Source organism: Manihot esculenta, chromosome 11 (genome assembly GCF_001659605.2).
Source record: "Manihot esculenta cultivar AM560-2 chromosome 11, M.esculenta_v8, whole genome shotgun sequence".
In the NCBI taxonomy this organism is placed as follows: domain Eukaryota; kingdom Viridiplantae; phylum Streptophyta; class Magnoliopsida; order Malpighiales; family Euphorbiaceae; genus Manihot; species Manihot esculenta.
The window spans coordinates 29,271,456-29,298,761 of record NC_035171.2 but is presented as its reverse complement, the minus strand read 5'-3'; the positions used below and the strand labels follow the sequence as shown (position 1 = coordinate 29,298,761).

The 27,306-nt window shown below is 34.1% G+C and overlaps 1 protein-coding gene across 1 annotated transcript; it reads left to right on the top strand.

The window, feature by feature from the left end:
• Positions 1 to 17,963: 17,963 nt before the first annotated feature.
• Positions 17,964 to 26,835, top strand: LOC110626958 (disease resistance protein At4g27190). Its single transcript, XM_021773158.2, has 2 exons — positions 17,964 to 18,010; positions 22,573 to 26,835. The coding sequence occupies exon 2, from the start codon at positions 22,578 to 22,580 to the stop codon at positions 26,376 to 26,378; it is 3,801 nt and encodes a 1,266-aa protein (XP_021628850.1). The 5' UTR covers positions 17,964 to 18,010; positions 22,573 to 22,577; the 3' UTR covers positions 26,379 to 26,835.
• Positions 26,836 to 27,306: the final 471 nt, after the last annotated feature.

The window sequence follows — 27,306 nt, the reverse complement described above, 5'->3', positions numbered from 1 at the left end:
TTCTACGGCCTGGCAGGTATAGTAAAGACCAGGTGCCCAGTCTACGCCCTGGCAAATGGTAAGTACAGGTGTTATATACACATATACATATACAGTACAGGAAGACCAGGACCCCAGTCTACGGCCTGGCACGGAACAGTTACTGGGATTATGTGGTGACAGGTTTATCCTTGATGTGAATTGTCTGTGATATGATGCATTCCATAAGATCATGTTTTAATGACCTGTTTTACTGTTCTACTCACTGGGCTATAGAGCTCATCCCACTCCCTTAACCCCAGTCTTGCAGGTTCAGTGTACAGTGTACAGGGAAAGTCCAGCAGAGTATGGAAAGAGTAAAGAGATTTGTAATAGACTATTGTGGACATGTAATATTAAAGAGATATAACAGTTGTGTAAAGTTAGAGTTGTGCTTGACTTAGTTATATTTGTGTTGTAAATCTTTTGTACACATGGTCTGTTTATATAACTGTTTTACAGAATATGTGAAAAACCAGGCTTAACAGGTATGAGTTAACCCATCTAGAGCAAGCTCTAGTCAGGGGTACAGAGTACAGAGTACATAGTATAGAGTACAGAGATAGTGCATGCACAGGTTAAGCCGTGGTACAGAAAAGAGTTTTTATTTTCACAGAAAATGTATGATCATGTATGAGATTTATAGGTATACAGAGAGTATAGCAGGCTTGCTACGGGTTCTGGCGGCCTTAAGCCGACCTGAATCCTAGTGCCGGTGACGGTCCATTTTGGGGTCGTTACAGATTGGTATAAGTGCTCTAGGTTCACACGATCGGACCTATAGAGAGAGTGTCGGGCTCATAGAGGTTAGAGGAAGTCAAGCACAATAGGGAATCATGTCCACTAGGATAGGATGTTGAGTCCTGTCTATTGATGCTATAAGATGCCATGATATGCATGTGCAATAGTGATATCTGCTGTGTATATACTGAGTTGCTATGTTATGTGTTGTTTTCCAGAGTTAAGATGCGAGGAACTCGTCGATCAGCTCGATTGACTGGAGTCCCACCAGATAGTGAGAGAACAGCTGCTCGTCCTCCTGCATTGCCAAGGGCAAGGTCTCAGAGATCTAGCAGGGAAGGTACGTCAATAGACCCTAGAAGGTTTGTAGACGAGAGCAGAAGAGGTACAGTTAGAGGAGGAAGATCAGAGGAAGTGAGGGAGGCTATGGAGATTGACCAGTCTATAGATGACAGCATGAGTGTAGGCAGATCTGAAGAAGGTCTGGGAGAGTCGCAGGGAGGCGCCCAGGCCTCAGGTTTTGACTATTCATCCTTTCCTCAGGACCCAGGGTATCCGATGGGAGGTATGTCGGAATACTCTAGTTTTGCCCCATATCCTACATACATGCCATATATGCCTTATATGCCTTATCCTCACTATTACCCACCATATCCTATGTATCCACCTTCCCCTACCCATTCAAGTGCAGCACACCCAGAGCTAAATGAACCAGTACCTTCACCACCACAACCAGAACCAGTAGCTCCTGTTATCCCTAGACATCAACCTAGCTCATCTGGAGGTAAGGTGCAAATGACAGAGTATTTGAAATTGGATGCGCCTAAATTCAATCCGGGAGATGATCCATTTGAATACCTCAGATCAGTTAGGATGATAACCAGTGAATTGGGAGCAGATGATAGCAGAGCCATAGAAATGGCGGGGTTTACACTTAAGTGTAAGAAAGCTTGAGAATGGTTCAAGAATTATATAGAGCCCAGGATTGACAGCATGTCGTGGGGAGAGTTCGCCAATGAGTTTGCAGGGTGGGCTTTTCCTGATAGCTCTCGGTAGATGAAAGTAATAGAATTTGAGCAGTTGAGACAGACATACGAGATGAGTGTTGACGAGTTTACAGATAAGTTCCTGGATTTGCTTCAGTATGTGGGTCAAGCCTATGATACTGATCAGAAGAAGGCAAGGAGATATACTATGAGATTGCATCCCAGGTATTCTTCCTTGATCCTTCCAGCAGAAAAGGAGAGTTTTCACTCTATAGTGGACGCAGTCAGGAAAATGGAAGCAAGTGCCAATATTCAGAGACAGTCGAGGGCATAGGCTTCGGGGTCGAGGGCACAGGCTTCGGGGTCGAAGGCCCCCAGTGTAGCAATGTTAGGTAGCAAAAGATGGGAAAAGGCAAAAGGAACAAAGAGTAAGTTCTGGAATAAACTCAAGTCTGGTCTGGGAATAGGTAGTGGTGCAAGCTCTGGCGCAAGCAGTTCAGTATGTAGAAGATGTGGGAGACCACACAAGGGAGCTTGTCAGTTGGGATCTTCAGCCTGTTATAGGTGTGGACAGGAAGGGCATTTTGCTCGGGATTGTCCTCAGGTGACATTTGCACCATCCCAGCAGATGAGTTCAGGCAGTATAGTATAGCCAGCAGCTCCAGCCGTACCTCAGAGTAGTGGCAGAGGTAGAGGGAGAGGGGTAGCCTCTACTTCAGCAGCAGGTTCCCGAGGTGGAAATCCGATAGCCCCAGCACGGATTTTCACTGTGACACAGGAGGAGGCTAACACGTCGAACACAGTGGTGTCAGGTAATCTCATCATAGGGTATTCTGATGTGTATGCTTTGATGGACCCCGGTGCTTCTCATTCCTTTATTGCGTCGAGAGCCATAGAGAGATTGGGTTTGATCATTTCTGAGTTAGCGTATCCTCTCTGGGTCAGTGGACCCAAGTGTGACCCATCAGTGGCAGTGTCATTCTGTCGTTTCAGTCTAGTGTTCATAGAGGGTAGATGCCTTCCAGCTGACCTTGTGGTTCTAGACTTGACAGATTTTGATGTCATTCTAAGGATGGATTGGTTATCTGCGTATGGTACAACCTTGGACTGCAGAGAGAAGGTAGTGAGTCTCAGAGACCAGGATGGGTCAGAGTGTGTCTTCAGAGGAGACAGGAGAGGTACACCCAGAGGTTTGATTTCAGCCCTTCAGGCTCGTCGTTTGCTTAGGAGGGGTTGTCAGGGGTTTCTAGCTCATGTGAGAGAGCTAGACAGTCAGGTTAAGGAACCAGCCACAGTACCAGTAGTTTGAGAATTCCCAGATGTGTTCCCAGACGACTTACCAGGACTACCACCTGATAGGGAGATAGAGTTTGAAATTGAAGTGCTGCCTGATACCAGACCTATCTCTATTCCTCCCTACAGGATGGCACCAGCAGAATTACAAGAGTTGAAAAAGCAGTTGCAGGATTTGGTAGATAAGGGTTTCATCCGCCCTAGTACCTCACCTTGGGGTGCTCCAGTGCTCTTTGTCAGAAAGAAAGATGGATCCCTCAGACTTTGTATCGACTACAGACAGTTGAACAAGGTCACTACCAAGAATAGGTATCCGTTATCTCGGATTGATGATCTATTCGACCAGCTAGCTGGAGCGGGTTGTTTCTCTAAAATAGATCTGAGATCCGGGTATCATCAGTTGAGAGTCAGAGAGGCAGATGTGCCAAAGATAGCTTTCAAGACCAGATATGGTCATTATGAGTTCTTAGTGATGCCGTTCGGGTTGACTAACGCCCCTGCAGCATTCATGGATCTCATGAATAGAGTTTTCAGCGAGTTTCTGGATCACTTTGTCATTGTTTTCATCGATGATATCTTAGTGTATTCCAGAGATGCAGAGGAGCATGCCCAGCATCTGAGGATAATTCTGCAGACACTGAGAGAGCATGGTTTGTATGCTAAGTTCTCTAAGTGTGAGTTTTGGTTGAGGAGCATTTCCTTCTTGGGACACGTGGTATCAGCAGAAGGGATTAAGGTAGACCCCAAGAAGATAGAGGCTGAAGCTAACTGGCCCAGACCCACTACAGTGACTGAGATTAAAAGCTTTTTGGGACTGGCAGGTTACTACAGGAGGTTCGTTCAGGACTTCTCGAAGATAGCTGCTCCTATGACCAAACTGACTCAGAAAAACCAGAAGTTTGTCTGGTCAGACCAGTGCGAAGAGAGCTTTGAGGAGCTCAAGCGGAGATTGACATCAGCACCAGTGCTAGCTCTGCCTGTTAGTAATGAGGATTTCACAATGTTCTGTGATGCGTCTCGAGTGGGATTGGGTTGTGTTTTGATGCAGAGTAATAGGGTGATTGCTTATGCTTCTAGACAGTTGAAGAAGCACGAGTTGAATTACCCCACCCATGACCTAGAGATGGCAGCAGTTATCTTTGCACTCAAGATGTGGAGGCATTATCTCTACGAGGTTAAATGCGAGATCTTCACTGATCACAAGAGTTTACAGTACATCTTGAGCTAGAGAGAGCTAAATTTGAGGCAGAGAAGATGGGTAGAATTGCTCAGTGATTATGATTGTATGATCCAGTATCATCCAGGTAAGGCAAATGTTGTGGCAGATGCCCTAAGCCGAAAGTCACTAGGCAGTTTATCCCATATAGCAGCAGAGCGAAGACCAATAGTGATGGAGCTTTATAAGCTCATTGAGGAAGGGTTACAGCTAGAGTTGTCTGGTACGAGTGCGTTGATAGCACAGATGAGAGTGACACCTGTGTTTCTGGAGCAGATAGCTCAGAAACAGCACGAGGACCCAGAGCTGATGAAACTTGCCAGGACGGTGAAGTCAGGCAACAGTACAGAATTCAGATTTGACAGCAAAGGGATCCTTCGCTATGGGAGTCGACTTTGTGTACCAGCTAGTAGCAGTCTGAAAGAAGACATTATGAGGGAAGCTCATAATGCAAGGTATAGTGTTCACTCAGGAGCCACCAAGATGTATCAGGATCTGAAGAGGGTATATTGGTGGCCAGCCATGAAGAAAGAAGTGGCGCAGTTCGTGACAGCCTGTGAGGTTTGTCAGAGGGTGAAACTGAAACATCAGAAGCCGGCTGGAATGCTTAACCCACTGCCGATTCCAGAATGAAAATGGGAGAATATAGCTATGGATTTTGTAGTGGGCTTACCGGCAGCGTCCAACAGGATAGACTCTATATGGGTGATTGTGGACAGACTCACGAAATCTGCTCATTTCATTCCACTTAGGAGTAACTATTCTGTGGATAAGTTAGCACGGGTATATCTGGATGAGATAGTGAGATTACATGGTGTTCCAGTGTCTATAGTGTCGGACAGAGGACCTCAGTTCACCTCTAGATTTTGGCGAAGTCTGCAGAGTGCGATGGGCACGAGGTTGGATTTTAGCACTGCTTTCCATCCGCAGACTGATGGACAGTCAGAGAGGACCATCCAGACCATTGAAGATATGCTCAGAATGTGTGTGTTAGACTTTGGCGGTTCTTGGATTGAAGATATGCTTAGAATGTGTGTGTTAGACTTTGGCGGTTCTTGGAGGCAGCATCTACCTCTGGTGGAATTTGCCTACAATAACAGTCATCATGCTAGCATCGAGATGGCTCCTTATGAAGCGTTGTATGGGAGAAAGTGCAGATCACCTGTTTGCTGGGAAGAGGTAGGAGAGAAGACTCTTGCAGGGCCAGAGTTAGTAGAGATTACCAGTAGAACAGTACTTATGATCAGAGAAAGGATTAGAACAGCTCAGAGTAGACAGAAAAGCTATGCAGACGTGTGCAGAAAGCAGATAGAGTTTCAGGAGGGTAGTATGGTATTGCTGAAAGTGTCTCCAATGAAAGGAGTGGTTCGTTTTGGGAAGAAAGGTAAATTAGCTCCACGGTACATTGGACCCTTTGAGATTTTGCAGAGGATCGGAAATGTGTCGTATAAGCTGGATTTACCTACTTCTCTGGAGAGAATTCACCCGGTATTTCATGTTTCTATACTACGGCAGTTTGTGTCAGATCCGAATCAGGTCCTGAGTGAGCCTGATGTGGAGGTCCTTGGAGATCTCACCTATATAGAGCAGCCAGTGCGGATTCTGGACACACATATCAGGCAGTTAAGGAACAAGGAGATTCCAATGGTGAAAGTCCTGTGGAACCACCATAATCTTGAGGACTGCACGTGGGAGACGCGAGAGGCTATGCTCTAGCAGTATCCATATCTGTTTTGAGGTTAGTTTCCTCCTTATGTGTGATTGATTGTTTTAGGGACCATTCGAGGACGCATGGTCTTAAGGGGGGGAGAATGTAATACCCGTCTCGAGTCCGACATCGGAATTCCTGTCATCCGGTGGAATCCAGGATGTCGGCATTCGGTAGACGGGTAGGCTTTATGTTTTTCTAAAATCATGAAGTATGTTTTTATGGTTTCAAGTTAAATGGAACTAAGCTTTTGAAAGAAAAGAACCAAGGCAGAAAAGCCAGGTTTGGCCGCCAAAGGTGACATTCGGCCGCCGAACATGCATGGCTTTCAGTTTCACGATAGGCCGCCGAAGGTGGTCTGGCCAGCTACCTATAAAAGGCCCTCAGTCGGTTGAACGGATAAGTACTGCCGTTTCTTTCACTTTCTGAGGTGAGACCCTGTCCTTTTTGAGTTTTCTTCATGTTTTTATTACATCATGCAAAGGTTTGATTGATTTTTATGGTATTTTAAAGGTTTTGAGATAAAAACACAAAGTTTTGAAGTTTGGAGAGTTTGAAGGAGAGTTGCTCCAAAACTCCACGTTAGGATCGTTCATCTTCTTGGTTTCAAGAGGTAAGGGAAGATCCTGAACTTGTTTTCATGATTTATGGAAGATTTTTTAGGTTTTGGGGTAGAGTTGCATGATTAGGGTAAAAGAGAGGCTTTTGGTGTTTTGTTGGTAAAAGCATGTTTATGTGGTATATGTTTTGTGTTGTTGGGGTTTTTAGGTAGTTTCTGACCCCTTTGAGCATATACTTGGGTGTATGCAAGTTGAGGAATTGAGATGTTTGAGTTTGGGAGAGTTTGGTACCTTTTGGCGTGAGGCAGAGCAAGGTTCTGCCTTGTTGATGAACCCAGCTTCGGCCGCCGAAGAATGGTTCGGCCGCCGAATGTGCTGAGGAGGTGGCTTCGGTTGCCTAAGCTTGCCCCCGAGCCTTTGGACTTTCGGCTCTGGAGGGGAGTTTCGACAACCAAAGGTGCCACCAAAGGTTAGAGACTTTCGTCTCTGGAGTGCCTTTCAGCCTCCGAACCTTGCCCCCGAAAGGGTTCGGCTGCCGAAAGTTGAGATTCGGCCGCCGAAGGTGCATGAGTTTCGTCTCTGGAGAGGACTTTCGGCCGCTGAACCTGCCGCTGAAAGTGTCCTGTCCAGCCTTCTTTTGCATGCTTTGCATGGATGTTTGAGTGAGTTTAAGGGGATTCTTGGGGAGTTTAATAGTGTTGGTCATAAGCTAGTTTTGGTCCCTCATTTGAGTTTATTTGTGCCTACACAGACCAGAGGAACCAGAGAGAGCAGCAGTGAGTACTGCTCCAGAGTTTACAGAGCCTGCAGAGTCAATCCATACAGCCAAAAGTGAGTGGAACTAAACTTACTACTCATTTTTAATTGAGACATTGAATGCTTTTAGCATCAGTCATGCATCATAAGTATGCAGTAGGTTGTTTGCATTAACATCCACGAATATGTTGCATTGCATAGTTATTTGTTGATGTGGGTGAATGCTGAATGATCCAATAGTTCTAGACAGGAAGTCCAGGACCCCAATCTACGGCCTGGCAAGTATAGAAAGTCCAGGACCCCATTCTACGGCCTGGCAGGTATAGTAAAGACCAGGTGCCCAGTCTACGCTCTGGCAAATGGTAAGTACAAGTGTTATATACACATATACATATACAATACAGGAAGACCAGGACCCCAGTCTACGGCCTGGCACGGAACAGTTACTGGGACTATGTGGTGACAGGTTTATCCTTGATGTGAATTGTCTGTGATATGATGCATTCCATAAGATCATATTTTAATGACCTGTTTTACTGTTCTACTCACTGGGCTATAGAGCTCATCCCACTCCCTTAACCCCAGTCTTGCAGGTTCAGTGTACAGTGTTCAAGGAAAGTCCAGCAGAGTACGGAAAGAGTAAAGAGATTTGTAATAGACTATTGTGGACATGTAATATTAAAGAGATGTAACAGTTATGTAAAGTTAGAGTTGTGCTTGACTTAGTTATATTTGTGTTGTAAATCTTTTGTACACATGGTTTGTTTATATAACTGTTTTACAGAGTATGTGAAAAACCAGGCTTAACAGGTATGAGTTAACCCATCTAGAGCAAGCTCTAGTCAGGGGTACAGAATACAGAGTACAGAGTATAGAGTACAGAGTACAGAGTACAGAGATAGTGCATGCACAGGTTAAGCCGTAGTACAGAAAAGAGTTTTTATTTTCACATAAAATGTATGATCATATATGAGATTTACAGGTATACAGGGAGTATAGCAGGCTTGCTACGGGTTCTGACGGCCTTAAGCCGACCTGAATCCTAGCGCCGGTGACGGTCCATTTTGGGGTCGTTACAAGGACCATGAGTAGAGAGCCAATCCATCCCTAGAATGATATCAAAATCAGTCAAATCTAGAATCACAAGGTCGATTGGAAGACACCTGTCCTTAACTATAACTGGACTGAATCGACAGACTGACTCTATCATAGACGGATCATATTCTGTCATCAGTTGGCAGGTCATCATTCATATTCTTATATACCCTTCCCTTTCAAGTTGGAGTTGAGAGAGATACCAGAGACAACTTGAACAATTTCATTTATAAGTTGGTTTGATCAATTTATAAGTTAAGACTAACACTAATTAAATAAGATATGTTTTGAAGTTTTAAAAATAAATGAGAGTATTATAATTTATAAATTTAACATTTATAAGTATCAAAATAAAAAGTTGATCACCCCAATTTTAATATATATATTGCACTCATTTAATTTTAAAATTTCATAACATATACCTTATTTGATATTAATTTTTTATAATTTTATAATAAATATATTTATAAATTAATTTGCCATCAAATATATCAAATGCTTATCAACTACCTATAACCATTTTAATCAAATTATAAATTTTAAATAAAATATAAGTGCTAAATACTTATTGATTAATTTTATAAGTTAAGTGAAATAATTTCTTAAATATTATTTATAAAATATGTAATGATAAAATAATAAAAATGAAGGGTATATTAAAAAACTCAATAAAATTAATTTTAATTCCAACATTGACTAAACTCCAGTGAATTAAAAAGAAATTTATCCATTTATTTACTATTTTATGAAGTCATGGGAGGCAGGTAGGTTATTGACAGATCTAATTCATGTTGGTTTTAGCTGTATCATATGATTGGTGGTTTGGAATGCACGTACGAGGAGCTATCCAAATGGAATAATAAATTATAAAACAGCATCTCCATCAGAATATTCTTTTCCAATATTACACGTAATACTTAAATTTGTCGAATATTTTAAATTTACAATATCAAATTGAAAAAAAATAATTAAAAATTGAATAAAAAATAAAAGAATTATTAGAATGTAATTAAGATTCTATTGGATATGCCAAAATATTAATCTATTTGACTTTGCCCACATGCAAGTCATCGACGCGTATATATATTAAAATTTTTTATTTGAAAATTTCAATCCTAACCTTACTTGATAAAAATAATTTAAATAAAATATTTATTTAAAAAATAATTAATAAATAAAATATTATGACATTTTTTTCTTAACTTTTGATCTTCATTAATTCTAACATTTGGCGTAACGTTAACAACATTTAGTTCAAACACGGTAAATTAAGAATTCATGTAAGGATTTGATCTTTGTTCTACCTTTTGCGTAACGTTAACAACATTTAATTCAAACAAAAATGTTTATTAAGTTAATCGACCCTTAATATTTTTATCAATTAAATGTCAAATCGGTATCTTCAAAACAGAGGGTGTTCGCATATCAATACATTTCCTTTAAAATAAAAATTGTAAATATAAATACAATGTCATAATTTTCAATTTGAAGTTAATAACCTTAGAAACATAAAAAATAAATAGCAAAATTAATATAAATAGGATGTACAATCGGTCGGTTCAGTTTTAAATTGAACTGAATAAATAATCGATTTTAATTAGAAATTAAATTAAATCGAATCGATTTTATTCGATTTGGTTTGATCGATTTAAATTTTTATTAATTTTTTTATTTTTTATATTTTATTTTTTATATTTTAAAATTTAATTAAAATATTTTAATCTTAATATGATTTAATATCTTTATATTATTGAAAATAATATATTATTATCACTAATCAATTTAGTTTAATTTTTTAATATTTTTAATTAAAATCGAATCGAATTGAAATAATTGAAATTTTTAAAATTAAAAATCAAATCAAATCGAAATAAATAAAAAATTGAATCAAAATTTTAAATTAATTTAATTTGATCGAATTTTTTAGTTTGAACCGAATACTGTTTATTCTTAAATATAAATATTAATTATAAAATAAACTTAATGCTAGTAAATTTATTTCGAAAATAAATGCATACAATTGAAATTTGGGGGAGCCTAATTTTAAGGTTCCTTTCTCCAAATAAATAAATAAATGTATATATATAGAAACGGAAGTTTACATCAATTGAATTCGAACGTTAGAACTTTTTAAAAGAGAAATCTCCAAGTGAAAACTCCTCTTCATGCAATGCCAATATTAGCAGGGAAGATGACTAAATCAAATAATATGTTAGAATAAATTAAAAAAAATAAATAAAATATATTAATTTATTCGTTTTATATTTAATAAATAATTATTTCCTATCAACGATTTTACTTTGAAAGTACATATAACGTATATAATTATGGACTAATGTATATTTTACACTTATAGTCATCCCATTTGTCTTTTTGTTAACGAATTGTTTACTAAAGCGTTTAAATTTTTAATTTGTTTCTCGCTATAATTTAAATTTCTAAAAAGAAAAGAGGAAAAAGAAAATTTAAACACGTTTTTACCATTATATTTAAATTTATTTTTACCAAGTCAACATTTTTTATGACTATTGAATTAGATCTTAGGCTAAAATTATTTTAACGTTTATAAATTCAATGAGGAAATAAAAATAACTATAAAATTGAGGGTAAAAAAACTTAAAAAAAAAATCAGAGGACAAAATGTACATTCAACTCATTATTAATGAAATTTGCATAATACACCTAATGAACAATTTTCTTAATCAAAATATTCTCCAAATATATAATTTACGTGTTGAATCTTTAATTTATTCAACACGTTGAATACATAATTCTCCATTGATTTTTGCATAAAATATCAATTAGTACTCTTATTATTTTTTTTTATGGCAATTGATATTGCTAGATTAAATTAATGACGTGGTTGAAATGGGATTATGTTGTAATTAGTTAAAACTTATAAGAGAAAAAATGTGAGGTGGTGGTAGGTGCACATGACAGCCATTTCAATTAAGTCAATAACTCTTCGTATAGAGAAAATATAATAAATTGCTAAAAGTATTAATATTAAAAAATAACATATATTGATCTATGTGATTTTCTCATTTTTATATTACAAGAGATAAATTTGAATATAGTATTTTTATGATAATTCGGCGTTAATATAGTGATCTGCTTGTTGCGAAACATCATTAATCAATAGGTGGAAATCTCGCAATTATAGACACAATATATATAATAACAGTAATGTATATGATAATAATAATTTCATGTCAAAATTCGCCTCATTGAAAGAAGAATGAGTCTTTTGATAATGATTCGAATATTAAAATATTTGAATCTTCTCTTTTCCGTGTTGGCATGCATTTTTTTATGTGTATGATCATTGCCAATGTCTTTATCTAGCAGCAGCAACTCACAACTTATTTTGTGTAGCATCAGTTATTATAAACTCACAACTTATTTTGTGTAGCATCAGTTATTATAAAAATATAGCTACTTATACGTAAATATAAATTACATGTAGTCTGAATTTTTATTATGTTTTTATAAAATTTAGAATTTAATAGTTATATTTAATAAGATTTTATGAGTTAAATAATTAAACAATAAATATATAACAACCGAAAAAGTTAATATTAGAGTATTAACTGATTCTTTTAAATGATAAATAATATATTTGGTTTTTCATCCAAATTGTATAGCAATCCTTGCATTAACTTATTACATAAATAATTATAGTAATAAATAAATTTATTAATAAATATAAAAATGAAAAACTTATAAAAATTACTAATAAATTAACAATCAATTAGTTTGATCATTAAGAATAAAAGAGAAGGGAAAAGAAGGAAAAATGAGATAAAATTGAAATAAAATAATAATAAATAAATTTATATTACGGTAAAAATTTATTAGCTAATTTTTTAATTTAAAGTTAAACTTTTTATTTATAAAAATACATTAAAATATTTTTAAATTTTAAAAGTTTACTAATTAATTATTTTATTAATTTTTACTGTTAAATATTATAAAAATTTTAAAATATTAAATAATTAATTAGTAAACTTTTAAATACTATAAAAATTTTAAAATATTCTCAATGTAAATAAATTAAGTAGTATTTTTTTTATAAAATTAAGAGATTAATTAATAATTTTTTCTCAAATCACATAATAAATATTTATCTGTTAAAACTGTCTAAAAAAATAATTAGTGTATTTTTTATAAGATTAAAATATTTTAATATATTTTTTAAAATTAAAAAACTAATTACTGAATTTTGGAAATTAAATAAATTTTACCTAAAAATTATGCAATATTAAAAAAAAGAACAAATATATGACAGTTCAAGGACTGATGAGAAAACTGGTAACTTGTCAAGGACTGATTTGAAATTTCACTATTTGCTCGTTGGAGTATATAATAGGTCAGGGTCGCAGAAGCCCATAGCCATTGATTAGCTATCTCAAAGTTGACTGATTCCGTTGGACGGCGTCGAGCGGATCCAGCACCCGATCTGCACATAACGGGAGACTCCGGTAAGTCTCCGATCTCTTATCACTATCTTCAATATTTGATGATGAGGTGCGCGCTTTCTCTGTGATACATGTTGCGTTGAGAACAAGCACGGATTAACAGAATACCCTGCGAAAAGAGATTGAAAGTTTATAAATTTAGAAACCATCTGGCTTCTAGGGGAATATATTTGAGTTCTCTCTCGCCCTCTCTTTCTTCTTCTTCTTCTTATTTTTATTTTACCTTTTTTTTTTTTTAATTTGCTGGTTAGGAATATATACACAAACACACACATTTGGCTCTACTATTGGCAATGAGTGATGAAAACCGAATATTGATTTCATATTCCTATTTTTGAATTACGAAGTTTACAAAAATTCAATCCAATAATTTTTTTTGTCACTTTTAATTTTTGAAATGGAAGAATTTAATTTTTTTTAATTACAAAAGCATTTATTTCAAAAATTTAGAAATAATACATAATTATATAAAAATTTATTTAACTAATTTTTTATAAATTATTTATTACAAACAAAATTTGAGGAAAATCTCAATCCACATTTAGAACATATATAATTGTAAATTTTGGAGATGATAATAGTTAAAATAACTTAACCTTATTCGACAACAATATTTATTAGTATTGTGTAATTTTTAAGTTAAGCTAAAATATTAATTTTTAATCTTATTCGATAACAATATTTAGTAGTATTGTGTAATTTTTAAGTTAAATTAAAATATTAATTTTTTTTGAATAAAAACGTAAATTTCATTAAGATCTAAGAACAATCAATTCAAGAGGTGAGAAAAAAACCTCAACAGGTTCGGAATATCATGACTAACTCGAGTAAGCGCATGAGTTACGCCATTAATAGACCTATGAACAAAATTAATAGAAATAGAAATTATCTCCGAGATAAGAGACTTACAATAAAAAAATAAGACTACTAAACGATAACAAATCCTGATAATTGGAATCAGCTATAACTCGAACTAAAAGTTGAGTATCTGACTCTATAATAACCGATGACTAACTACCATCCTTGAGTCAGCTTAAAACTTCCCTAAAAATCATAGTCTCAGTCGTAAAAACATCAAAATTACCAAGAATTCATTGTTGATGTGCTGTGATAAACTCACCATTTCATTCCTTTAAAACACAACCCATTCTCATAGCTTGATGTAGAAATAATGCAGTATCAACATTTAGCTTAAAACTTCCAATAGGTGGCTTTTTCCATTGGACGAAAACCGGAGCATTAACAACTAACTTTCTGCAACTTCTAGCCGCCTCTTAATTTTGAAGAAGAGACTCTGCACGCCTAATCACAACATGAGGTGGACACCTTTTCTGCTTCCATACCATAGCGTTTCTATTCTCTCATAAAATCTAAATTACCATATCCACCATGTGTAAAGTAGAAACAGAAACTGAATTGTATACCCGAACAAACCAATCACTAAACGACTGTATGTGGGAAAGGGCTAACCAGATTCAGTCATCATCCAACAATCACGGGCAAAAGGACAAGTAACCAGAGCATGACTAGAACAAACATGACAAGACTCACTGACTTGGACATTCTTACGAATTAAATTAACCAAGCATGGAATAGCATTAAGACAAGTTCGCCATACCAGATTCAAAACCTTCGGTGGAGCCCGAATATGTCAGAGTTTCTTCCACATTTATCTAACCACAACTAAGCAACTTAAGTGAGTAGTTTGTATCAAAAATCTATAAGCACTTCAAACCAAATAGAATCCACGTTTCTCAAATTTTCATACTCAATTATCTGCTTGCCTAGTGATACTCAAAGGGATAGAAAATATATTATGAGTATCAACCTGATTAAATATAGATATAATCAAATCTCTTTCCAGCATCCCTTTGAATGAGATCAGAAACTAAAAACACATCACAATCTATCTGTTGAGGAGTTGAAACCTTACCATTCAAATTTAATGGCATCCATAGATCCTCCCAAATCGAAATGTTTCTACCATTTCCAACTCTTTTGAGAGAACCTGACGCAATCAACTTCTTACTCTCCCACAAACTTCTCCACAAGTAGCTTGGATTACTCCCATTCTCCGAATCTAAAAAAGAGCCAAACGAAAAATACTTGACCTTGAGAGTTCTTGCCACCAATGAATTATCTTTAGTGAAAATTGCTCATACGTGCATCCCTAACATAAATAAATTGAACTCATGCAATTTCTTAAATTTCTTAAATATTAATTTTTACTATTTATTATTTAGTGACTATTATTATATAGTAGTATTTAATGATTGAACCAGTATTTATTGAAAATTTACCCTTCTTAATATTTAGTATTTGGCACCTAATAATATTATTTTTTTGACATTTATACCCTTCTTAATAGTATTTGGCAAAATTTACCCTTGTAGATTATAGATATCAGAATCTAAATCCACCCTTTTTTTTAACACTAATTTAAATCTTATTTTATTATTCAAATTTATCTAGTTCCGATTTTCTTTCACTGAAATTTAATTACAGAAATTTGTAAACAAGTTGAATCTGTAAAATAATAAGGCTATTTTAGTAGGAAGCAACAAAGGTTTAATGCACTGGTGAATATTTCATTGCTTCTTTTGATTACCAAAAATTAAAAAATAAAACAATAACTTTATCACGTAATTAATTATTACATACAAAAATTGCATGTTAATATTACTATTTATTTTGATATTTTTCATTTAAGCCTATTGGATAGTTACATTTATTCCCAGTTATAATTTAACTTTTCAATTTTATATAATAATATTATTAATTATATTTTTATAATCAGACATAAAAAAATAAAATAAATACTTATAAATTTAATTTTTATAATAAGTATATATATATATATATATATATATATATATATATATATATATTTAAGAGATTTTAAGTTCTACTCCTCCAATATTCAATTTCCGATTAAAAAAAATAAAAAGATAGAATAATTACATTACATAATTTATTTTGATATATGATTAGTTACATTATATTTCATTATGGCACACTAAATATAGCCTAATAGTAAAAAAAGTTAATTACGATATTAATAATAGCAATAACTAATTTAATATAAAATTTAATTTAATAAAACAATTTAATTATTTTTAACTCCATATAATTTAAGTAAATCAATTTTTTATTATTATTATTTACAATCAAAACATTAATAAAATAAGTAAATTTATTAAAATGTTAAATTATAATAAAATATAATGAGTTTGTGTAGCTTAATGTAATAAATTTAATTAATTAATTATAGTATTTGTAAATTCTGGTACTTTTTATGATAAAGGTATACCATACATTAAATATCATAGTTTTTTACTTAATTATATAGTATGAAATTTTATATTGATTTGGAAATAACTATAGACACTCCTCATCTTAAATTAATTTTTGAGTAAATTAGACCTGTTTTATTTGGTTTTATTTGTAATATATATATATATATATATATATATATATATATATATATATATATAGCAATTCATTTTTCTAAATTTATCCATTTTAATGGTATTTTATACTCTTCATATCAATTCAATTAGTATAATTCCACTAATATAGTGTTAACTATTTGGTTCAATTCTATGATTATAATTATGTGAAATTTAATTAAATTTCATCTATGATTCATTTTAAATAAATTTTACTATTTAGTTTGATAGAGCTTAAATTATAAAATTCAATTAAATTTTATATAATTTCTGATTAATTTCATTTCAGAATTGCAATTCATTTGCTCTCGATTCCTAAATTACTTTTAAAAGTCATATGAATGTGTATATATATTTATATAGTGTTGGAAAAAAAATTTTCACAATAAGTATATAATAATTAGCCACCAATAATTATTATAATTAAAAAATATAATTATTTATTAAAATAATTTTTAATCATTTATTTTGTAATCATTAATATTTTTTAATAATTTATTAATTTTTAATTATTTATTTAATTAATTAATAAAATAAATAATAATTGAAAAAAAAAATTTGCTGGGGACATTTTAGTCCACAAAAAATTATTATGTAAGTTTTGTGGAATAATGAAATTTGAAGTTGATTTTAGTTATAATTAATTTTATGTTTTCAAACTAAATACATAAAATATAGAATACAATTAAATTTCACAAAATTTTAGAAATTTAAATTAAAATCACACGTAGTGTAAAGATATAATGTAGTAATGGTAGAGGGAGAAAAAGTAGAAAAAGACATGACTAGATAAGAAGAAACAAGTGAGGTAATGATGAGTTAAATAGATAGATAATCATGAGAGTGAATTTGTAAGTTAAATGATGACATATGGATAGAGTGATAGTTAACAGAAATAGGAGTAGATATTCAAATTCGCGGAATTCGCGGCTCGTATTCTTATTTATAAATGGATAATTACCTTATAATAAATCTGAGAAGTTTTGATTTCTACTCTTTCATCCTTATTTAAAAAAAAAAACTATAAATATATTAAATTATAATCATTCACTTTATCAATTATTAAAGTCCAACACCTTTGTTTTTATTTCTTAATTTCTATGCAATAAAAATGTTGTTAATCTCAAGCTGAAAGTTATGTTTTATTTATTTATTTTTATTAATCAGCTTTATTGGAATCTTGATTTTGAAGTTGAACGATTTATTTCATTTAGTCTTTGAGAGTTACAATCTATTAATTTTTATATCCACATAATTCTTGTATATTTATATTTATATTACATAATCATTATACACTCTATTTTTTTATTATATCTCTTTTAAATATATTAAATTTTATTAAATATTAAAAAATATTTTAAAATATTTTTTAAAAAATAAAATAAAATAAAACATGATTATAATAATTAATTTATATATAATTATAATTTAAAAAAAAAAAGAAAGTGAATAATAATTTTATAATGATGATAAAAAGATAAATAAAAATTATAAAATGAAAAGAGTGTAATTTATAATATATTTTTTATTTTAGTTAGTTATATTTATTTAACATATATTAATTTTTAATTGTTAATTTTAGTTTCATAACAAAATAGTCTTATATACACAAGGTTATGTGTATTTTGCATCAATGGAATTGGCGCAATTTCTTTATCTTTCTCATTATACTTGCAGTATCAGAGAGAAAGTCGATAAAACATCTTGCAGGTAAAGGTTCATTTAAAAACTTGGCAAGTAAGATTAGTCATATAAAATTATTGTGATATGAAAATAATTATTAAATATATGTATTCTTTTTTTTTAAGCAAAACTATCAATTGTATTAATAAAATTTTATCAAATAAAGAGAAATATCATTCGAAACAGAGAGACGATCATGCCTAATAAATTCTTTAGCCAAAATATGAACAGCTAGAGTGGCATGACGACAAACCCATCTAACATAAATATCAGTTCTAGAGTCTAATAAAGATTTACAATCATTCAAAATTAAATCCAGTTCAGAAATATTTAAATGTGGAGAGTGAAAAAATTGAATCACTTGCAAACAATCCATAAGAATGCAGTCATTAAAAGACAAAAATTCCGTCGCAAATAGCAAACAGTGATGGAGAGCTAAAACTTTTATTTCCATCAAAAATAAAATGTTCGGCTTGTAACTAGTAACCAAATCCTTCAATATATTAACTGTCCGAGAATTGCCGAGTCCTCGGCAGTTTCAACACAGGACGATCATTGCTTTCGGCTATTATGACCTTTGACAGGATGGGCCGCTTCACTATTACCTGTCAAATTAACATTCGCAGGAGTGTAGTTAGAGGCATCCTGTTGAGAGGAAGGAAAACCTGTAGTATCATCATCTTGTTGAGAGGAACGAAAATCAATATTGTTAAAAAATCGAAATAGATATCTTTTGTAACAACCCGAAAACCTGACCGCTACCGACGCTAGAATTCAGATCGACTTAAAGTCAAGTCGGCAGAACCCGTAGCAAGCCTACTATACATCCTGTATACTTGATAAAATCTCATACGTAATCATACATTATCACAAAAGCTTAAACATTTCCTGAAACCAAGCTCAATCTGTACATGTATCATATTGAAACATAAAGCCCATACTAGAGTCCTCATCAAATGCTCTAGTATGTTTAACATTACATGTCTCAAGTTTGGTTCAAACATAACTCATAATTAAAACTTTTATAAAAGGATCATGTCAACGGGGATTACAAAGGTAAAGAAAACTAGGGTCAATCACAATTCTAATCCATTAAAATCTACATGTCCACACTATACTATTACAAAAACTATACCAGCCACTAAGCCGACTCCCCGTACTATCTCTGATCTTACAAACCTGGGGTTAGGGGAAAGGGATAAACTATAAGAGCCTAGTGAGCAGAACATAAAAACAGTTTAATAAACATATGCTCATATGGAATGCTTCACAGCACAAATAATTCACAACAAGATGAACTTGTCATCAGTAATCTTCTACATAATTCAATGTGCCCAGCCCTCAACGGAGCTCCTCAGGACTTTCGCTTAAATATAACATATCCATAAATGCCAGGAGCGTAGAATGGGCAGCCCTGGTCTTCCGTATCCGTCATAACATAACCTGCTCGAGAACTAGTGGGTCATCCATTATCCATCCACAACAACAGTAAATTATGCAATGCATCATATTCGTGAATTCTAATGCAAATAACCTATTACATAACATGGCATTCGTGATGCATGAACATGCTCAAAAAGTTTAGTTGCTTTGAAAAAGTAGTTTAGTTCTACTCACCTCTGGCTGACGCTTGCCTAACACTGTAACGGTTGATTCACTGTTGGCCTCTACGGTCTCCCAGGTCCAATCCTACACAGATGGACTCCAATGAGGGACCAAACATAGCTATTATATGACTCCAAACAACTCCCCAAAAACCCCATAAAATATTTCAAAACATACATATAAAACAAGCAAAGGATGGTTGGGCAGGGGACTTTCGGCGGCAGGTTCGGCGGCCGAAAGTCCTCCACAAATCCGAAAATCAGGCACTTTCGGGGGCAAGTTCGGCGGCCAAAACTCCATCACAAATCCGAATGTCACTAACCTTCGGGGGCAAATTCGGCGGCCTAACCCCTTCACAGATCCGAAAGTCCATCCTTTCGGGGGCAGGTTAGGCGGCCAAAGGCTGCCTCCACAGGCAGGTTCGGCCGCCGAACCTTCCTTCGGCGGCTGAACCTGGATTCTCCAGAATGACAGAACTCGATTCTGCCTTATGCACTCAGCCACCAAAACTCTCCAAATCCTCACATCCAACTCCTCAAAACATGCACACTCACTTATCAAGCATAAAGAGACATAAAAATTAGCATAAACCCCAACCAACAACAATAAAAACTCATAAGAGCAGACATTCATCATCAAAACTAACACAAACCCTAACACTTAGATCTATCCATTTCATGCATTTTTAATCTTTAACCCTTTTTAAAACTTACTTAAAACATAGGAAAAGACAAGGATCTACATTTACCTATTGAAGATCTAAGGTAGATGTGACCCAAGCTTGGAGTTGAGGAGAAACGGCCTCCGGAGGTCTCCAAACTTTAAAATCTTGGATTCAAGCTTAAAATTTCAAAAATAAGAGAAAACTCATGAATATTTTGAATGATTTGAAGGAAAAATAATCAAATCAACAATGGGAGGGCAAGAACTCACCTTTGCCCGAAAATGGAGAGAGAAACTCTCCCATTTTCGGACTGGAAGCCTCTTATAGATGGCTGGCCAGACCACCTTCGGGGGTCGAAAGGAGAGCTCCCGCTGCAGCTCCATATTCGGCGGCCGAACCTGGATTTTCCCTCAAACTCTTTTCTTCCATTTTTTTTTAAAAACAAATCTTCAAATTCATTTTAAGAAAACCTTTTTTTTTTTTTTTACCCTTCTAAGGGATTCCAACATCGAGATTCTGAATTTCAATGGAGATTCCGTTGGAATGTTGGAATTTCGACGCCAGAACTTAGCTGAGTATTACATCTTTTTGCCTCTAATTCTATAATAGATACCCCTCTAAAGGATGCCATAAATCTGTCAAAGAGATCTGCACATTCTAAAAATTGATTGGATTGTATGTGAGAAATATCCCCACCATACAGAAATCATAAATGACGATCAGTATATCTCTGGAACTCTTAATAGGGACAATAACATCTTCTTCTTCATCGATAGTCAATTGACGCAGATCGTCTTTTATGGGAAATGAAAAGAAGAGTTAGGTTTAAAAAAGAGGAAAAAACGAGAGTATCGAATCACAGATGGACCACAAAGAGAAACTTTTAATCACTATAAAATTAATTAAATATATATATGTATTCTATAAATTAGTATTTATATAAAAAAGTAGAAAAAAAATAATCTATGAAAAAATATAGAATTTTTTTTAAGACAAAACAACTAAGTAATAAGAATTATTTAATTATATATTAACTTTATTATTACATATTTAATATATATATTTTTAATACAAAATAAGTATATTAACCTATTAAAAAATAACAGACTTTGTATGCATTAAAATAACTCGTGTCGCCAGCTCCTTGTTATACCCTTTCTTGCGGTCATTGAGTTTGACATATAACCTTGCATGTCTTGTGAACAACATCAGATTGTAAGTATATTTGATTAAATCTGAGTGTAGTTATATTTATTTGTTATATTTAATTATAAACAAGCATTTCACATCAAAATCAAACTAGTGGCCTCCTAGTGCAAATAAAAAATACAATTTCTAATTAAAAATTTCCTCTCAAACCTACGTACTAAATAACATTTTAGTAATCAAGGCATTACATAAATATTACTAAGTTATTTTTTATATTATAATAATTTATTTATTTTTATGTTTTATTGACATCTTATTTTTTTATTATTGTATTAAATTTTTAATTTATATTTATTCTTAAATTTATTTTTATTATTTTTTATAATCCATTTTATTTTAAGTAAATATCAATTGTTCTTGTTTTTGAATGACTTGTAAAAATGTATCAACTATCAACTTTGTTAAAGAGATAGTAATATTTTATGTTCGTGACACTCATTAATATATATTTTATTAACTTTATAAAAACTAATTAAATATATTTGGTATACCAAATTAGGTTCGCGTTATAACTGATCTCAATTACCAGGATTTCATTTGGTAATTTTATTTTTTATTCTAAATTTTTTGTTTCATTACCAGGATTTCATTTGGTAATTTTAATTTTTATTGTAAATTTTTTATTTCAGAAATAATTTCTATTTTAATTAATTTTATTCATAGATCTATAATAGTGTAACTCATACGCTTATTTAAACTAGTAATAATATTTCAGGCCTTATTGAAATTTTTTTCTCATCTTCTAATTATATTTTTGTGTAATCATTCTTGAATTTTAATGAATTTTAAGTTTTTATTAAAAGAAAATAATATTTGTTGTGATAGGCCTGATGGTATGACTGAATGTCTGATTAATTTTTATTTTTTTAATCATTAAATAAAAATATCTTTATATTTTATTAAATTAAATTATTTAATTTTTTATCAAATATATTGTTAATTAATTTTTTTTTAATTTAGTTTTAAAAAAATCTTATCTAACACTAAAGTGTATAAAATTCCGATTGACCAATATATTTATATATATTTTTATTTTACATAGAATTTCCCCTATTTTATATCATTTGAACTTGAAATCTATGTGCTTGCTTACATGATCAATATTTCACAGGAAGCATGGCGTTGATCGAGATTTTGTCTGGACTTGTTCGACTTCTCTGGCAAAGAGGACATATCAAGCACCAGGAACATGATATCGAGCAACTTAAGCTAAAAAGAAAGTTTTTGGACTATATGAGGGATGCTTTAAAAGAAGAGATAATGAAAGAACTGGTTCGTGGAAAGATGCCAAGCAGAGAATACCACACATGGCTCCACAGGGGTGAAAGGATCGAACATCAAATCAATGATATGCTGGATGCTCAACTCAAGGTTTCTGTCATTGATACTCTCACTCCAGAACACTCAAAGTATTTGGTGAGTTCGCTGGAAAATGAGATCATCAAATGCTTGGAAAGATCTCCATTTGATCATGGGCCAATCAGTGATAAACCACATAAAATGATGAAGAAATCTACTAAAAGGTTGGAAAGAAAGCTGTATCGATCTTTTAAGAAGGGACAGATTGTTAAGTCACCAGCAGGAGCTGAGAAAAAGGCTACAGGAAAAGTTAAGTTGGCAAAATCTGGAAGTGGAATATCAAAACCTAAGAAGGGACAGATTCATCTGGTTCAGAAAGTGGAGGGTGATAAGGCAACTGCAGAAGCTCATATGCAGAAGGAAAAATATGAGAAAACTGACATTCCAGCTTCATCATCTAGTCCCAGTATAGAAGCAACGAAGGCTGATTTGATTTCCAGCATGAAGGGCAACATGTCAACTGCAGAAGCAGAGCCAAAGGAGGTGATACATGAGCCAGCGACCAATCCAGATTCACCATCTAGTACCATGGCAGCTCCAGAAGTAGAGCCAGAGGTGGAAGATGACAGAACGATCGTGCCAACTTCGCCATCTATTTCCAATATGGAAGCTACACAGGCAGATTTGATCCTCGAAGCAAAGGGTAGCATGGCAGCTGCAGAATTAGAGCCAATGGAGGTGGAAGATGAGATAATGATCGTGCCAACTTCACAATCTATTCCCAGTATTGAAGCCGCAAAGGCAACTTTGTCTTCTAGTGCCAGTAAAGAAGTAACGAAGTCTGAGATGGTGCCTTCCTCGATAGAAAAGCTCGATAATTTCCCTGCTGCTGGTGATGGAGAAATCAGAGTCTGTGAGGAAGAAGAACGCCCATTGTCTCCAAAATCAAGATTAAACACAAAGAAGTCAATCCAACACATGGTGCAGAAACTAAATAGATTGATTGCTGAAACAAATACCAAAATAATTGGTTTATATGGGCAAGGTGGGATTGGTAAGACCAGCATACTCAAGGCTTTTATAGATCATTCAGAAGTCAGATACATGTTTGATGCTATAATTTATGTGACTGTCTCAAGATGCTGGAGCATAAAGAAGATACAAAATGTAGTTATGAGCCAGTTAGCAATTAACCAGGCAGACTATCAAACAGATAGTGAAAGGGCTAAGAAATTGTTTCGAGCTCTAGAAAAGAAGAAGTTCTTGCTTATTCTCGATGATGTTTGGGAGAATATTGATTTACATGCAGCTGGTATTCCTACTTCTAGTCTAGGAAAAAGTTGCAGATTGATGTTGGCAACAAGATCACTTGAAGTTTGCCATGACATGGCAGCCAAAGAGATTGAAGTTGGGTGTCTCTCCAAGGAAGAAGCTTGGGAGTTGTTCTGTGAACAAGCGGGTCAAATTGTTGTTTCTCCAAACATCCAGCCCTATGCTCAAGAAATAGCGAATGAGTGTGGCAGATTGCCACTACATATTATAATTACAGCACGAGCTTTGACCGGAGAAAATAATGTTTCAGTGTGGAAACATGCATTGAAGGATTTTCTATTGGCTAAAACTGGAAATTCTGACATTGATCCTCAAATCCAACTGCTGAAATTCAGTTATGAAAGGTTGAAGATTCATGTCCTAAAGAGTGAAACATTAATGTCATGTGACATACAGAATTGCTTCCTATACTGTGCACTAATTCCAGAAGATTATGAAGTCTATACATCTACCCTGGTAGATTACTGGATTGAGGAGGGTTTGCTTGTTGGGAACGCAGATGATGCACGCAAGAAGGGACATGATATAGTTCAAGCTCTAATAGATGCAGCACTACTGGAAAGCATTAAGCATCGCACTTGCATAAAAATGCATGACAGTATCAGGGATCTAGCCTCAGGTATCTTATCAGCAAAGGTAGAAAGTTGCAACTTTCTTGGGAGAACTTCTCCTAGACTTTCACAGTTGCCAACCCAGGGAAGTAATTCATTATCATCACTTGAAAGTGTAGAAAGATACAATATATGGAGACCTGTAGATCACCATGAATACTTGTTCAGAGCTGGAGGAAGATTAGCAGAACCTCCACCAGAGAAGGAGTGGGAACCAGCCAAGGTGATGTTTCTAATGGATAATGAATTGTCCAGCCTACCTGCTAGACCAAATTGCCCCAATCTTTTGACATTGTTACTCCAAAGAAATTTCCGCCTGAGAGTTTTACCTGACTCTTTCTTTGATCTCATGCCTCTTCTCAAGGTGCTGAACATGTCTAAAACCAGGATCACTTCCTTGCCTAAGTCAATCTCACAGCTTGATAACTTAAAAGAACTTTACCTGAGAGATTGTGAGCGTCTAATGAAGCTACCTTCAGAAGTTGGGAAACTTAAACATCTTCAGTTGCTTGATCTGCATGGCACTGTTCTGTATGAATTGACTGATGCAATTGGAGGATTAAAATCTCTGAGGGACTTGGAAGTTTCTTTTTATGGACCTGTTGACCATAGAGAGTATTCCAAACTGTCAACTGAACTCATTCCAGATGGAACCATATCAAAGCTCACTTCTTTAACCAATCTCAGCATTGTTGTGTTCCCAGGAGATCATCGGTGGCACGACACAACACAATCTGTCATAAAGGATGTGTGCGACCTAAAGAATTTAACTTCCTTAAGATTCTACTTTCCCAAGGTACAACAACTTCAACTCTTTCTTCAAAGGAGTCATTCATGGAAGCATAATCTATTAGAGAAATTCAACTTCATTGTTGGTCATGACATCAAACGCATGTTATCAAGGGTTCCTCATAATGTAGAGTTGGATTACAATCAACAGGATAGGTGTCTGAGGCTTGTGAATTACAAGACAATACCTGAAGATGCTATTATGGAAGTACTAGCTCGAACAACAACTTTCTATCTTGATCATCACCTCAAGATCCGCAGTCTATCGCAGTTGGGAATTAAGAACATAATCAGATTGGAATTTTGCATAGTTAGGGAATGTCCTGAGATTGAATACATTGTGGATGGTGAAGAACTTGCATTGCCATTTTTAGAACACCTGAGCCTCTATTATCTGCAGAAATTGCAGGGAATTTGGAAGGAACAATTGCCCTTGGGAAGTTTTGCTAGTCTAAAATGTTTGTGCATTCACACATGTTGGCAGTTGAAGTTTGTTTTCACAAGCTCTACGAGTAAGCACTTCCGCAATTTAGAAAAGTTGGTTGTGGAAGACTGCAAAGCCATCAAGGACATCATATCTGTAGAGAGCGACATCAAGCTTGATTATGTTATGCTTCCAAAGTTGAAAATTATGGAACTCAGATATTTGCCTAATTTGGTCAGCATTTGGAAAGGGCCTTGGCCATCTTTGGAGCACATTAGTTTTTACCATTGTCCAAAGCTGAAGAATCTACACATGGATTCTGTCACTGAGTTCAGATCATCCATCAAGAAGATTGAAGCAGAGAAACAATGGTGGAATAAATTAGAATTGGGAGACAGTTCTTTGCGTGATGAACTTCAACTCCAGACTTGTTTCTTCACTTTACCAGAAGAAGATCTGTAGTGAGCTGCAGGAGCACATACATTACACAAGCACATGTACAAAGAAAAGAAACTTGGCTACAGTATCTGTACATTTTTTGGATTTCATCTATAGGGTGTAGTGCACTTCATACCAGTGCAGACAAAGTTTCTTGGCTATGTTGGTATGTCAGTTATGTTACTTGGATGCTTTTGCTTGTATAAAAATAAATGGAATTGACTTCAGATAAGTACAGCAGGAGTCCAGGATAACATGTGGCTTGATTCACCAAATTCATGTTAGGTCGCTAAAATCAGTATGCTCTAATTTTTAGAGATTGTTTAATGCTCCAGGAACATGTGCTCTCTATCACAATACATCAGACTCGCTCTCCTTGATTTGAGGAATACTTGAAATTTTATATATGTAAGGAGCACTAAGACCCTGTTCGTTTAGTACTCCTAGAGTATGTAATTTATAAAATTTCCCTTTATCAGTACAAACTTCTGTAACGGACTGCACTAGAGGTTACTGGATTTGACTTGATTTCAGTTCGGTCACAAAAGGATAATTTATGCCAATTTTATCAGTAAATGCTTATTTCATCATTTCATCGTATTTAAGTAATTTCTAATGGTTGATGACCAGCGATGTACGTTATTACCATAATTCTTTGGTGAATTATCTCACAAGAAATCCAATGTGGAAGATGGGAGATGACCAGGGTCTAAAACAATCAAAAACTACTTTAACTCGGTCCTTAAATTACCGGTTCAAGTCAAACATGATTATAATAAAAGCTCATTTCATATTAGTGAACGACTCTCACCATTTGCAGGTCTCACTACACTGGCATTTTTCACCCTTTTCGTAACAATTTAGAGTACCACTGATAAATTGTTATAGTCGAAAGAAAACTTTAGATAGATTTAATCTATCATGTTATTCATTATTTTATTCAACTGTAATT

Excerpts from the sequence above, each read along its gene's own strand:
- LOC110626958 (XM_021773158.2), top strand. The coding sequence starts at position 22,578 with ATGGCGTTGATCGAGATTTTGTCTGGACTTGTTCGACTTCTCTGGCAA.